General features: G+C 22.4%; 1 protein-coding gene across 2 annotated transcripts in view; it reads right to left on the reverse strand.

Moving 5' to 3' along the window:
* LOC117169412 (tetratricopeptide repeat protein 17) overlaps positions 1–16,359 on the reverse strand; it is a 61,294-nt gene that overhangs the window by 36,488 nt on the left and 8,447 nt on the right. For both annotated transcript variants that reach the window (XM_033355783.1, XM_033355782.1), the window contains exons 2-4: positions 14,658–14,929; positions 11,058–11,169; positions 3,208–3,434 (exon numbers count right to left, since the gene is read on the reverse strand). In XM_033355783.1, the coding sequence (XP_033211674.1) occupies positions 3,208–3,434; positions 11,058–11,169; positions 14,658–14,929 (611 nt within the window). The remainder of the gene's footprint in view (positions 1–3,207; positions 3,435–11,057; positions 11,170–14,657; positions 14,930–16,359) is intronic.

The following is a 16,359-nucleotide window of genomic DNA, read 5'->3' on the forward strand; positions in this document are numbered from 1 at the left end:
TATTTAAATATATTATCAATTATATAATTATAATAATATAATTTAATATAATCTCGAAAAATAAAATTCTCGAATAATAAAATGCCAGAAGAATTTATACTTTTAACGAATTTGAAAATTTCCGAATAATAAGGAACGACAGAAAAATTCCAAAAAATAAAATTCCCGACTCTGTGAAATTCCCAAATAATAAAAATCCTGAATTGGAAAACTCCCAAATTATAAAATTCGTCAACATAAGCAATCAAATTTTTTGTGATAATAAATAAAAAATTGCAATATAGTTTTAAATGTAATAATTAATTTTATAATTTGAGAATTTTCTAGTGTGGATATTTTATAATTCGACAATTTTCTGTCGGGAATTTTATTATATGGGAATTTTCGGCACGACTGTAAAATCCTGAAAAATTAAAATTAAAAAAAAAAAAGAAAATTGCCGAAAATATAAAATTGCTCAAATATAAAAATTTCGATTTGAAAAATTCTCAAATAATAAAATGCCTGAAGAATTTGTACTTTTAACGAATTTGAAAATTCCCGAATAATAAGAAACGACAGAAAAATTTCAAAAAAGAAAATTCCCGATACTGTGAAATTCCCAAATAATAAAATTCCGGAATTGAAAACTTCCCGAATAATACAATTTCCGAATGATAAAATTCCTGAATTATAAAGTTTCCGAATTATAAAAATTTCGGAACTGAAAACTTCTTGAATAATACAATTTCCGAATTATAAAATTTCTATACTGGAAAATTCCCGAATTATAAAATTCGCCAATATAAACAATCAAAATTTTTTTGTATTCATAAATAAAAAATGGCAATTGCAATATAATTTTAATTGTAATAATTTAATTAAATTTATAAATAGTAAATTTTAATTATTTAAATATAAGAATTTTATAATTCAAGAACTTTCTAGTTCAGATATTTCATTATATATATTATATTATATTATTTATTTAAATATAAAAAATTTATAATTCAAAAATCTACTATTTCAGATATTTTATAATTCGGAAATTTTCTGTCGGGAATTTTATTGTATGGGAATTTTCGAGACGACTGGAAAATTACGAAAAATAAAATTTCAGACACCGTAATTTTCCAGAACTAGAAAACTCCCGAATAATAAAATTGCCGAAAAATAAAAATATCGAATTAAAAAATTTCCAAAATTGAACATTAAAAATAATTTGCAAAAATAATATTTCATTATTGTATTTGTAATCAATAAAATAAATGAATATAAAAATTGTAATTGTTTAATTTCGAGAATATTTTAATTTGGATATTTTGTACTTCGGTAATTTTCTGTCGGGAATTTTATTATTCGGGAAATTTCCAATTCGGTAATGTTATCAAATATCGTGAATTTCATTATTCGAGAATTTTGTTATTCGGAAATTTTTCAATTCGGTATTTTTATTTTTCGGCAATTTTATTATTCGGAAATTTGATTTTTCGGGATTTTTCAGTCATCCCGAATTTTCAAAATCGGTAAGATTTCAAACTGCCAGAATTTTAATTTTTGGAAATTTTCCAATTCTGTAATATTATAAGCTGTTCCCGATATTTATTATTAGGAAAGTTTATTATTTGAGAATTCTATTTTTCGGGATTTTTCAGAGGTTTCAAACTTTAAAAATTAATTTTTCTAGATGACATTTTTTTTAAAATTGTAATTCGGCAAATTTTAAATTTAAACAATACTTCTAAAAATACATTTATATCTCAAAATAATTTTGTTTCCTAAAAATATTTCAATAATCTATTTTTAATAAATAATACTGATTAAAAAACGTTCCTTTAATTCTTGATATTCGAGAATTTTCCCCGGCCGAACATTTTATAATTCAGCAATTTTCTGTCACGAATTTGATTATTTGGAAATTTTCAAATTTAGTAGTATTATAAAATACTCCGGAATTTTATTATTCAAAAATTTTCCAATTTGGCATTTTTAAATTTTGACAATTTAATAATTTCAAGAATTTCGAATATTTTCTTTTTTCTTTAATTTATGAAATTCCATTTTTAACTCATGAAATTAAAAAAAAATCAGAAAAAAAGGATTTTTTCAATATTTAGCAATATTTGAAACTTATTAATTTAAAAAAATAATCGAGTAAATTAAAGAGACATTTAAAAAAAAATTTATAAGCTTTATAAAAATTGTAAAAGGTGTAAAAAAATTAAGGAAATTTCTTAAGATTCAAAGAAAAATTGAGAATGATTGTTTATTTTAAAAAATGAATTTTAAGACAATATTTAATAAAGATTTCCAAAATTGTCAAAAAAAACTGGAAGATTTTAAGGCAATTTTTTTAATTCCGATGGAAACTTTATTCAATTTAAAATTCTATTCAAATCTTGTTTCAGTCTAAAATATTCCATTTTAACTCATACAAATTCAATTTTTTTTATATGTAAAAAAAATAACAAATTTTCAACACTTAGTAATATTTGACTGTTTATTTCAAATGAGGAATTAAAAATCAAATAATAAAAAAAAATTGAAACTAAATTGTTTCAAATAGAAGGCTACAGTTTTAACCTTTTTGCAAATAATTTAAACGAAAATGTAAATTTTTGCATATTTCCAACAAATAATTTCAAAAGTTTTTAAAAATATTGAAAGGTGTCTTAAAAATAAAATTCTTAAGATTCATAGGAAAATTCAGAATGATTTTTCACTTTGAAAATGTAATTTTAAGAGATCATTTAAAAAGATATGAAAACATTTTCAAAAAATTGTCCAAAAAGAATCTGGAAGATTTCAAGGACATTTTTTTTTATTTCATGATTTTAAAAAATTAGGAATTATTCCAATCATTTTAAAAGATACCTAGAAGTTTAGAATTTCGAAGATATTTAAGGATTTTAAAAGGTTTTACGATCATGAAAAAATTTTCTTAATATTCCTGGGAAAATGTTTTATTTTTTATTTTGGAAAATTTACTTTAAGGGCATATTTCAAAATATTTCAAAACAAAATCAGATTTTTATGTATAAATAACAATTTAACAATTATTATTATATATTGATATAAATTGATCAATGATTTTTAAAATTAAAAAATTGATACTTTATAAAATTTTGAAAATTCTTAAATAGTTTCAAATGAATTGGTTTATAACGTAAATTTTGGACCAAAGAAATGTTTGAATGGAAATGAATTTTTCAAAAATGAAAGTAATACCTCGGAGCAGTGACAATCGCTCGCCGTCCACATTCCAGAGCATTATAAGAATCTCCTCTCACACGCCAATAAATTGCAGCCAAATTCAAATGCAACCAGGAAGTATTATTTCGAAGCAAACCATGAGCAATCTGATTTCCGAATTTATTCAAATCTGTACCGGGCGGGAGGTACTTGATCAATCCTTTTTCCTGATGCTGAGTCAAGTTTGCTCTATTCCGCATTGCCTGAAAAAAATCAAATTTCTTCCTAACTACAAATAAAACTAAAAATCCAATCCATTTATTAAAAAGCGCATGGTGCCATTTTAGAAATTTCAAAAATAAGAATTTATTTTAAATCCTGGAAGAATTTAAACTGATTAGTCTTTTTGAAAATAAATTTCAAGAGAAAATTAACAAATATTTAAAAATATTTTAAATTTGCTTCTAAAATTTCGAAAAAGAATGGGAAAGATTTTCAAGCAAAATTTTTCAATCAGCAAGATTACTAAGATTTAAAAAAATATATGAGTAAGAAATTACGAAAATCTAAAAAGATTCAAAATTAATTTGAAATCTGATAATATTTCAAAAAAAGTTGAACAAATATACATTTTTGAATATTTGGGAATAAAACTGATTTTTTATTTTGAAAAATTAATTACAAGAGAATATTTAAAAACATTTAAAAATATTACAAGAGATTTTAAAAGATTTAAGAAAATTTATGTAATAATGCAAATAATTTTAAAAGGTATTTAGAAGGTTTAAAAGTTTTAGAAATAGGTAAAAAGACCATAAAGATTTTAAATATTTTTTAAGAAAATGTAAATTTTTTAAGATTTCAAAAAAAAATTCGAAGCTTTTTAAGAAGTTTAAAAGGCTTCCAGAAAATAAAAAAAACTGTATTAAGATTCTTGAAAAAAATTAAACCGATTTTTTATTTTGAAAATAAATATGAAGAAGAAATTAACAGAAGACTTCAAGAAATGTAAAATTACTGTTTAAAAATCATTCAATTAGCAAGATTACAAAATTTAATACAAAATTTGAAGAAGAAAACAAATAATTGTCAAGGTTTCACGATAATAAAGAAAGTTTTCCTCATAATTCATGGAATAATTCAAACTCATTTCGCATTTTAAAAAACTAAGATATTTTAAAATATATTTTTTTTAATTTTATCATTTCAAAAGATTTCCAAAATTGTCAAAAAAAAAAAAGAATCTGCAAGATTTCAAGGCACGTTTTTTCATGTTCCAGAATTTCAAGAAAAATTTAAGACAAATGCAAAGAATTTTAAAATATATTTAAAAGTTTTGAAAATGGTTAAAAAATGATTTTAAGTTTGAAAATATTTCCAAAAATTGTAAAAAAAAATTTCGAAGATTTTTAAGAAGTTTGCAAGGTTTCAAGAAAATAAACAACTTCCTCGAGATTTCTGAGAAAAATTTTAATGACTTTTTATGTATAAAGATTAATTTTTTTAAAAAGATTTTTCAAATATTAATGAATAGTTCGAGTTAGATTAGGAGATATTAATTGTTTTTAATTCTGAAAGTACTAAACTGACTCGATTTTTTACTAAAATTTTTTTAATTCGTGGAGAATAAAAAATTCTACTTTTTCGACATATCTGAAAGCTACAAAATTTTTTTAGTTATCTCAAAAATCTTAGAAAAGTTATATATTTATTGAAAAATTTTATTTTCATTTTAATTATTTATTCCCCAAAATTAAACTTTTTTGATAGATGATTCAACTACTTTGTTAAAAATTGATGTTTTTTTACTCAACGTTCAGTATTTCAGTAAAAAATTAATTTCTTTTTTTGACAATGTCATTATTTCGTTGAAAATTCGTACTTTTATATAGAAAATTCAGCTATTTTGATAGAAATTCATCTTTTTGGTATAAATTAAACTCTTTTGTATTTAGAATAAAAATATTTTTGGTTTAAATATAATTTTAATAATTTTAATTTTAATTATAGTTATAACTAAAAGTGCTCAAATTCCATTTTATATATGTTTACCGGTAGTAATAGCTACAAAATATCCTTAAATAAATTTACAATTTATTACTTTAATAAGCCATAATACTTTTTTATATTAATATAATTTTTAGTTTATTAAAAATTTTGCATTTACAATTAAAAGCAAATTTTAGTATTAAAATTAAAATAATGAATAAAAAATTTTTTAATGATTATTTTCAACTAATAATAAAAATATTGGAATATTATATTTTATATTTAGAATTTGATCAGGAATAATTGGTTCAGATTTAAGAATAATTATTCTTTTTTGATCAATTTTTTTCTTGCAAATAACACTTTTTTCTACATCATTTGCCATTTTGGTATGAATATTCAACTATGTTGTTGAAAATCCGTCTTTTTTTATTGAATTCAATTGTTTTTTAATTTAAATAAAAATCTTTTTTAGTTAAAATATCAAATATGAAATTTTTCATCGAAAATTCATCTTTTTTTGTTGAAAATCTAACTGCTTAGTTTAAAATTGAATTACTTTGGTTAAAATTCACTTTACTATTCGAAAGTCCATCTCTTTGTTTCAAAATTTCACTATTTTGATCATTTTAATTTTTTTTAATAACATTTTCAAGACACATTTTCAACATTAGAAAACTGAAATTGAAAATTAAGTGTTTGCTTTAAAATTCATTTTTTCGGGTCAGAAATTCAATTGTTTTCCACAGAATTTGCTTTTTTCGTAGGAAAAGTCAACAATTTGTTAACAACAAAATTTCCTCTCGTAACTAAAAAATCTTTCCCGGTTAAAAATTCAATTCTTGCCTTGAAAATTCGTCTTTTTGGTTTAAAACTTCGTCTATTTTGGTAGAATTTTCATCATTTTTTATTAAAAATACAACTCTTTGGATGAAATTTAATCTATTTTGGTTGAAAATTCAACTATATTGTTGAAAATTTGTCTTTTTGATTGAATTCGACTGGTATTTATTTTAAATAAAAATATTTTTTAGTTGAAATATCTACTATGGAATTTTTCGTCGCAAATTCACCTTTTTTGGTTAAAAATGTAACAACTTGCTTCAAAATTGAACTTCTTTGATTAAAATTTATTTGATTAGTTCAAGATTTATCTCTTTGATTAAAGATTTAACTATTTCGATGCGTATTTTTTGTTTTCTTAAAAATAAAATTTTCAATGGCAAATTTAAGCTTTGAAAATTAAAATTCAAAATTAACTGTTTAGTTGAAAATCCATATTTTCGGGTTAAAAATTCAACTTTTTTCGACATAATTTGCCTTTTTTTGTATAAAAAGTAAACAGTTTGTCAACAAAAAATGTTTTCTCTTAAATAAAAAATCTTTCCTGATTGAAAATTCGTATTTTTGGTTTAAAAATTCATCTCTTTTTGTGGAAATTCAATCTTTTTTGTTTAAAAATGCAAATGTTTGGTAAAGATATATTTCTATTTAAATATTTGACAGAATTTAGGAGGATTTAAAAGAATTTATGATTTTTAACAATATTTTTATCGTTCAGATTATATCAGCGGTTGAATTTTAATTATTTTCTAGCTCAAACATATTTAGTAATTACGGTGTTTCATATAAAAATTTAAAATTTTTAAAAGGTATTAATTTATTTCAAACAAAAGAAAAAAGTTGTTTCTACTTTAATAGATAACGCTTTAACAAAATAATGGATTTTTCAACAAAATAATTGAATTTTTAACATAATAGTTCAATATTCAACTTGAAAAAGACAAATTAGCAATGAAAAAGTGTCATAGTTTTTATTTTAATAAAAAAAGAATGACATTTATACAAGAATATAAAACAATTTTAAAACCAAAAAGACGAATTTCCAACAAATAATGATTTTTTACTTAAGAAATGAATGAAAGTTTATCTAAATTATTGAACCCTCAAATCAGGAGACAAATTTTCTTTGCAAAAATTCAATTTTCAAACAAAAATTATAACTGTTCAGCAAAAAATTAATTTTACACGAAACTGATGCATTTTTACACAAAAAAATAAATTTCAAACTAAAAAATAATCTTTTTACAACCAAAAAAGCGAATTTTTAGCTAAAAAAAAATTAATCTTGAAAAATAAATTCTAAAAAAGAGATAATTAAACTTTTGAGCAACGAGATAACTTTTCAACTTAAAATATAAATCTTCAACAAAAAAATTGATTTCTTAACAAAGCAATTCAACCAAATGTTTTAAACAAATTAGTTGAATTATCAAGCAAAGAAGTACGATTTTTAACCAAAAAGTTGCATTTTCATACAAAAAATGAAATTTTTTTCTATAACAGATGAAGTTTTAAATCAAACAGATAAATTTTCAAAAAATAGTTGAATTTTCTATTGAAAAAGATTTTAATCGAGTTTTCAAGATCAAACTATGAATTTGTTAACAAGAAATTAATTTTCTACTAAAAAAATTGAATTTTCAATCCAAAAAGACGATTTTTTATCAAAAACTATAACATTTATTTTAAAGCAGAAGAATTCTTTATTACAAAAAAGTTGAGTTTTCATCCAAAAAAGATTCCAGTTAATTCAGTAACATCAAAAATTGAATTTTTGTAACAAAAAAATAAGTTTCTACGAAAAAATTGAATTTTCAATCCAAAAAGACTAATTTTTTCAACCAAAAAGGATGAATTTTTAATAAAATAGTTCAATTCTCTACCAAATAGTTGCATTTTTATCCGTGAAAAATCAACTATGTACTAAAACAGATGAATTTGTAATAAAAAAACAACATTTTTTCTATAAGTGGAATTTTCATCTAGAAAATACTTCAGTTCATTTCTCAACACCAAAATGTAAATTTTAAACAAAAAGTAAATTTTCGACGAAATATTATACTATTTAAATAGTATAATAGCTTAATTTCTAACCAAGTAGTCGCATTTTTTTATCAAAAAAAGATTTAATTTCTGCTAAAACAGGTAAACTTTAAAATAAAAAAGACAAACTTTAAGAAAAAGGAGTTGAATTTTCAACCGAAAAGTTAACAAAAAAATGCAATTTTCTATTAATAATAATAAAAATTGAATTTTAAACTAAGGAATATATTTTGCAGCCAAAAATTTAGAAGTTAAATTTTCAGTTAAAAAATACGTTTTCGACTAAAAAAGAAATGAGTTTTTGACAAAAAAATTCATTTTCAACCACAGAAACGAATTTTTAACGAAGAAAATTAATTTTTAACAAAACTATAAAGATAATTTTTCGAACAAAAATTGAATAATTAATTTTTTAGCCAAAAAGAAACGAGTTTTAAATTCAAATGATGAATCTTCAACTAACAACAAATTCATTTTCAGCAAACGAGTTCAACTTTCAACTAATTAATTTTATTTCCAACCTAAAAGATGAATTTTCAACAAAAAGGTTCATTTACGATCAGCTAGTTAAATTTTCAACCAAATTGTTGAATTTTCAAAAAGTTTTTCTTTTAACCAAGAATATTAATTTTCTGCAAAAATATCAATTGTCAACAAAATACATGAATTACAAACAAAAAAAAAAAGCTAATTTTTCAACCAAATAGTTGAATTTTAAACTAAAAAATATATTTTGCAGTCAAAAATTAAACAATTAAATTTTCAGTTAAAAAATACGCTTTAGGCTAAAAATAAAACGAATTTTGAACAAAAAATGTAATTTTCCTCAACAGAAACTGATTTTTAACCAAGAGAATTAGTTTTTAACAAAATAGTTCAATTTCACAGAAGTAGCTGCACTTTTAACAACAAAAAAGATGACTTTGTATCAAAATAGTTGAATTTTCAATAAAATAATTAAATTTTTGACCAAAAAGTTGAATTTTCAACCAAGAAGATTCATTTGTACCAAACAATATGAATTTTCAACTAAAAAAGATAATTTTTCGAACAAAAATTGAATAATTCAATTTTTAGCTAAAAAGTGAACAAAAAAGAAACCAATTTTCAACAAAAATAGCTGAATTTCCGGCAAAAAATTTTTTTGCATCACAAGAAAAAACAAGTTTTCAATCAAATATCTCATATTTCATATTTCAACAAAGAAAGGATTCATTTAAAAAAATGAAATACCAAAATTTCCAGATAAAAAAATGAATTTATAATAAAGTGGTTCCAATTTTAACCAAATATTTAAATTTTAATTTAATTAAAATTTTTAATTTTCAGCTAGTAAAATAAATTTTCAAACACAGAATTTAACTTTTTAACTGAAACAGTTAATTTTTAGTTTAAAAAAAAATTCTGAAGAAGAAAAAACTAATTTTCCTCAAAAAAAGAAATTTCAACAAAAACAGTTAATTAATTAATTAATTTAATTAATAGTTAATGTTAGGAAAATAAATATTGAACAATAAAATAATTAATTTTCAACAAGTTCTTTTTCATCCAAAAAAATGATTTTTTAAATAAAAATAGAAAAAATAAAGTTCAAGCAAATAGTTGAATTTTAAACTAAAAAATATATTTTGCAGCCAAAAATTAAACAATTAAATTTTCAGTTGAAAAAATACGTTTTAGGCTGCAAATAAAACGAATTTTCAACAAAAAATTTAATTTTTCTCAACAGAAACTAATTTTTAACCAAGAGAAAAATTAATTTTCAACAAAGTAGTTTATCTTTCAATCAAGTAATTTTATTTCCAACCTAAACAATGAATTTTCAACCAAAAAGTTAATTTTAAACAAAGAAAGGTTCAATAAAAAAAAAAGTTAAATTTCCAGGTAAAAAAAATTAATTTTTCGTAAAGCGGTTCCAATTTTAACAAAAAATTTTAATTTTCAAACAAAAAGTTTTTTTTTTAAACCAAGAATATTAATTTTTTACAAAAATTTGAATTTTCAACCACATACTTAAATTTTCAAATAAAAAAGTTAATTTTTCAACCAAATAGTTGAATTTTAAACTTAAAAAAATATATTTTACAGCCAAAAATTAAACAGTTAAATTTTCGGTTTAAAAAATACGTTTTCGAATAAAAATAAAACGAATTTTCAACAAAAAGATTGAATTTTCCACAACAAACACTAATTTTTAACCAAGAAAATTAGTTTTTAACAAAACAGTTAAAATTTCACAAAAGATTAATTTTTTCTACCAAACAATATGAATTTTCAACTAAAAAAGATAATTTTTCGACCGATGAATTTTTATCTAAAATTATAGAATATTCAACTGGAATAAAAGTTGCATTTTCATTTTTTTTTAAATCATCATTTTCAACCAAAAAAGAAACAAATCTTCGTAAACCAAAAAAATTATAACTGGAATACTTTAATTTTTAACCGAAAAGAAGAATTTGTAAATGAGATTAACAAAATAGTTAAATTTTCAATTGCAAATGACACATTTTCATCGAAATCGTTGAAATTTAAACAAGAAACGATCAATTTTTAACCAAAAATGGACTAGGGTGCGATAAAAAATTTAAAAGCTTTCGAATTTTATTTCAAAAGCTTTAAAAAATCTACATGTTGTTTTATATTTTTACACATTCGTTATTATTTAAAAATTTAACAATTTTACTCACAAATAAAAAGTTTTCAAATAGAACAATTAAAACTGTAAAGTTCAAAGTGTATTTTTTTTAGTTATGGATATAAGTTTTATAATTACTGATTTTAAATTAACAGTCAAATATTTACAAGTATTATGCAAATGATATTTTACTTAATTACAAAATTTAATTTAAAAAATTTTCAATTCAATATTCTCAATTAAAATTATACAATTTTTTTAGCTTTAAATTTCAATTTAAAAAAATTTTTTCTTCAAAAAGTTGCAAAAAATTCGCATTTTTTTCGAAAAAACTTAGAACCTTGTAGGTAAAAAATTTTTTTTTTTTGCTTACGCTGAGATGCTCAAATGTATGCATGCTGAAGTCGAGAGGAAAAGTTGTCTTGCAGTCTGGTACAGTTTTCTTTCCATCGTTCGGAATGCCATCGAGTAAATAATCCTTTTGCCTAGAGAAAAAATACTAAAATATATAATATAATTCCAGAAAATGTAAAGCATTTATGTTTTAAACAAATATATATCATAATTACTACATATATTTTTACAAAAACATGTTGCAGTGAAATAAACATATACTTTTTTTAATTAAAGAGTTGCCCAAATTTTTTTATAGATATCGTTGTTGACGGTCGCCGTGTGGCGGCGCCAGCTATGCAGTTAAGCCTAGAATTCAAATATCGCAAAGCGAAAGTGTAAGAATAAAAATGTTATATATATTTATTTATTTGCGGAATTTTTAAATATCCAAAAGAAAATAGTCTAAATTTTATAGTATTTACTTTGTTTATTAATTTATATTCATTTCGGATTTTTAAATATTTTAATAAACAAATGATTTGTTTTAATAAAAACACTTGAAAACAAAAATTCTGCAAATTAAAAAAAAATTGTTATAAAATCTCCCAACTAACTAAATTTTCCAAACAATATAAAGAAAATTGTTTGATTCTCTCAAAACCTTTCCAAATTCATCAAAAGCTTTTTTGCAATTTTGTAAAAGATCCACAATTTTCTTAACATTTTTGTCTATTTCAAATTAACAATATTTCTGGAATCTTTTTAAAACTTCTAAACCTTTTAAAATTCTTTCGAATTTGGCTTAATATTTTTTAAGACAAAAAAATATGCCTTAAAATCATTCAGATTATTTCAAATAAATTTTTTTTCAAATACTATGAAATATTTTAGAATATTATCCTAAAGACAGTTTTTCGAACTAAAAAATCATTAAACATTTATCTTGGAATCTAAAGAAAATTTTTTCATTCTCTTAAAACCTGTCGTAATTTTAATTCAGCTTCTGTGTTCAAAATCTTCAACAATGTTCATTTAAAAAAAAAAAACATGAAATTTTTGAAAAGTTTCAAATTACCTTTGAATTGTATGAATACTTTTAAATATTTATTAAGCACAATCGAATTTTTTGTAATTTTCTAATTCTGATTTAATTTTCTTCTAGAATTCTTTTTTTTTTCTTCAAAATAAAGAAATCATTTCAAATTTAGCCAGGAATCTCGAGACAATTTTAATGTTGTCTTAAAAGCTTTAAAAAAAAGGTTCAAAATCTTTAAAAAATGTACATTTCATTAAAAATTTTCGGAAACTTCACAAGATTTCCATTATTTTCGATTATTTTCAAAATTACTGAAACTTCTACGAACCAAAAATATTTTAATCTGAAAAAATTGTTCTAAAATCTTTCAGATTCTTTTACGACATATTTTGAAATTTTTGAAATTTCAAATTAACCTTTTAAAATAAAATCTGTATAATTTTGAATTTTCCCAAAATATTTTTATCCATATGGTATAAGAAAAAGTTAAACAAATTAAAAATTGAAAATTGAAAATTATCAAATTTGAAAAACTTATTAAACTATAAAAATCTTTTTCTTGAAAAAATTCTCTATTTTGTACAGAAAAGTATTCTATTTTTTGTTATGAATTAATTTCCTAGGCCGAAAATCAAATTTTGAGTTAAAAAGCCGTTTTTTTAAATATAAAATTGATCTTTTGAGTTGAAAATTCCATTATTTGGTCAAATATTAATATTTTTGATTGAAAATTAATTAATTTGGTTAAAAACTAATTTTTTTGTTTAAAATTTACTTTTATAACTGTAAATTGAACTATTCTACTTTTGGTTCGTAAATTTATCTTTTTCAGTTGATTTTTAAGTTTTTAATTGATTATTTTAACTGAAAATGTAATTCTTCTATTTTTGTTTTTAAAATTATTTTTTGGCTAAAAAACAGTTTTTGTTGAAAAATTTTTTTTTTTTGAGGAGAATTCTTTTTTTCTTATTTAGAATTTTTTTCAACTGAAAATTAACTGAAAATTTAACTATTCTATTTTTTAGTAGGAATTCATTTATTTGGTTGACAAAAAAAAGTTTAGTTAAAAATTCGTTTTTTTTATATGGGAAATGTATCTTTTGAGTTGGAAATTCCACTATTTGTTCAAAAATTCATATTTTTATTTGAAAATGTATATTTTTAGTTGAAAATTATTTAATTTGGTAGAAACATCGTTTTTTTTTTGTAATTTAGTTTTCCAACTGCAAATAAAAGTATTCTAGTTCTGGTTTGTAAATTTATCTTTTTTAGTTAAAAATTTATATATTTTATTGAAACTGTATCTTTTTTGGTAGAAAATTGATTTTTCGGGTTTAAAAAAACTCGTCCTGAAAATTAGTTTTTTTTTTTTTGTTAGAAATTTGTTTTTCTACCATTTAACTTCTTGTAATTTTGGTTGAAAATTAATCTTTTTTAAACAAAAATTCATGTCTTGGTTAAAAATTAATTTTTTTCTTATTTGAAGATTTATAATTTTAGTTGAAAACTCGCTTTAACTATTCCATTTTTTTTTTTTAGATAACTGACCTTTTTTTACAGAAAAATAATTTTTTCATTAAAAAATGCTCTGTTTTGTAGAAAATTTAACTATTGTATTTTTTGTTTATGATTCATTTTTTTTTATTGAAAAACAAATGTTCAGATAGAAATATCTTTTTTTTATAGACAATTGGTTTTTGGATTAAAAATTCCAATTTGAAGCCAAAAATTCATATTTTTAGCTAAAAATGAATTAATGTTGCTGAAAACTCGTTTTTCTTTGTTCAAAATGTACTTTTCTAACTGCAAATTGAACTATTCGAGTTAAGGTTTGTAAATTTATATTTTTTAATTGAAAATTGGCATATTTTCTTGAAACTGTATCTTTTGGATTTAAAATTGAATTATTTTGTTGGCAATTTATTTATTTTTTTTTTAATTGATGGTTTTAACTGAAAATTTATTTTTTCTATTTGTAGTAATTTTTACGTATGTATGCATGATTCCGTACGTTAAGAATGTTAGGATTAGTCAGTACTGAAGGAAGTAAGTAGTGGGAGGCAGGAGGGGTCAGAGAGGAGAGGTCGAAAGGCGTGAAGAGATCCAAATCTCAGTTCGCAATCGATAGCCGTCACCGACTCATATGTACACTTATATTTCATTAAATTTATGCCTATGAAAATAAGTTGTTACTCATTAATAAATCACCGTCCTAACCCAAGCCCTAGATAGTGTACTATATATTTTTTTCTTAAAAATCATTTTTTTGGATGACAAAAAAATTGTTGAAAATTAATTCTTTTCTTGTTCAATATTTATTTTTCTAAAATTCTAAGTATTTTAATTTTAGTTCAAATTAAATTATTTTGTTGCGAATTAATTTTTTTTAATTTATGGTTTTAACTGAAAATTGAATTCTTTTTTTATTTAAAAATTCACATTTTTTAGTCGAAGATTCATATCATTTCAATTAAAAATTTATTTCTTAGGTTTAAAATTTATTTTTTGGAATTGAAAACTTTTCTGAAAAAGGTTTAAAATGTATTAAGAAACAAACACTGGATAAAATTGAAGAAGAATGAGCCGTTTTTAGGAACTTACGAGACTCCTTTTCGATAACTGCCGTCTGTAGCAACGCTCGCATACAAGTCGATGTCTACAAAAGGCTTTCCAGCCAAAAGGCAATCTTGATCAGAAGAATAGATTCTATTTTCGATGTCGGCTGCAGTATCCAGTCCAGTCCATTGACTGTCTATCGAAGCTTTCCTAGCGATCATTTGTTTGTAAAGTCTATCAGCATCTTCGCGACGCTTTTCTTGTTCCAGGAAGGAAATGAGATCATAGGGTCGTCGAATATTGAATAAGGAATCCATCTAGAAATAAAGAATGAAGATGATCAACTTCATTCGAGGTAGAAAATTTAAACTTTTAAAACTAAAGTTTAAAAGTTTTTTAATTCAAAATTTTTGTATTTTAGTGCTCAATAATTTACAAAATATAAATCAAAGAGGTATGTTAGCTGATGTAACCACATCTTCGACTCGAGTTCAAACCTATCTCATAATTAAGAGCTCATTTAATGCTCCATTGCTAAATTTAATGCTCCACTAATTTTTTTTTTAAGCCGAAGGTTCAACTAGCTTAATGTTAAGCTGACGGAACTCCATGTGAAATAAACGTTGAATCGAGTTCTGTCCTATCAAATAATTAAGGGTTCATTTAATGCTCTCCAAAACCACAAAAAATTATTTTCCAAATGCCGCCTCTAATACTGAAAAACCATCCTTAATATAAATTGTGCACAAATAATTAATCTGTCAATACTATAATTAAGAGGTCCAGTTTTTAAAAATAGTGGAGCATTAAATTTGGCAATGGGACACTAAATGAGCACTTTATTATGGTATGATCAGCTTTACAATTTGTGCAAAATTTATATTAAGGGCGATTTTTCAGTATTAGAGGCGGAATTTGGAAAATAATTCTTTGTGGTTTTGGAGAGCATTAAATGAGCCTTTAATTATGTGATAGGACAGAACTCGATTCAACATTTATTTCACACGGGGTTCCGTCAGCTTAACATTAAGCTACCGTAACCTTCGGCTTAAAAAAGTAGAGCATTAAATTTAGCAATGGAGCATTAAATGTGCCCTTAATTATAGCATTGTCAGATTTACAATTTGTGCATAATTTATATTAAGAGTTGTTTTTCAGTATACGGGGTGGATTTTAGAAAATAATTTTTTGTGGTTTTGGAGAGCATTAAATGAGCCTTTAATTAAGTGATAGGACAGAACTCGATTCAACATTTATTTCACACGGGGTTCCGTCAGCTTAACATTAAGCTACCGTAACCTTCGGCTTAAAAAAGTAGAGCATTAAATTTAGCAATGGAGCATTAAATGAGCCCTTAATTATAGCATTGTCAGATTTACAATTTGTGCATAATTTATAGTAAGAGTTATTTTTCAGTATTCGGGGTGGATTTTAGAAAATAATTTTTTGTGGTTTTGGAGAGCATTAAATGAGCCTTTAATTATGTGATAGGACAGAACTCGATTCAACATTTATTTCACACGGGGTTCCGTCAGCTTAACATTAAGCTACCGTAATCTTCGGCTTAAAAAATTAGAGTATTAAATTTAGCAATGGAGCATTAAATGAGCCCTTAATTATAGCATTGTCAGATTTACAATTTGTACATAATTTATATTAAGAGTTGTTTTTCAGTATTCGGGGTGGATTTTAGAAAATAATTTTTTGTGGTTTTGGAGAGCATTAAATGAGCCTTTAATTATGTGAT

Source organism: Belonocnema kinseyi, chromosome 3 (assembly GCF_010883055.1).
Source record: "Belonocnema kinseyi isolate 2016_QV_RU_SX_M_011 chromosome 3, B_treatae_v1, whole genome shotgun sequence".
In the NCBI taxonomy this organism is placed as follows: domain Eukaryota; kingdom Metazoa; phylum Arthropoda; class Insecta; order Hymenoptera; family Cynipidae; genus Belonocnema; species Belonocnema kinseyi.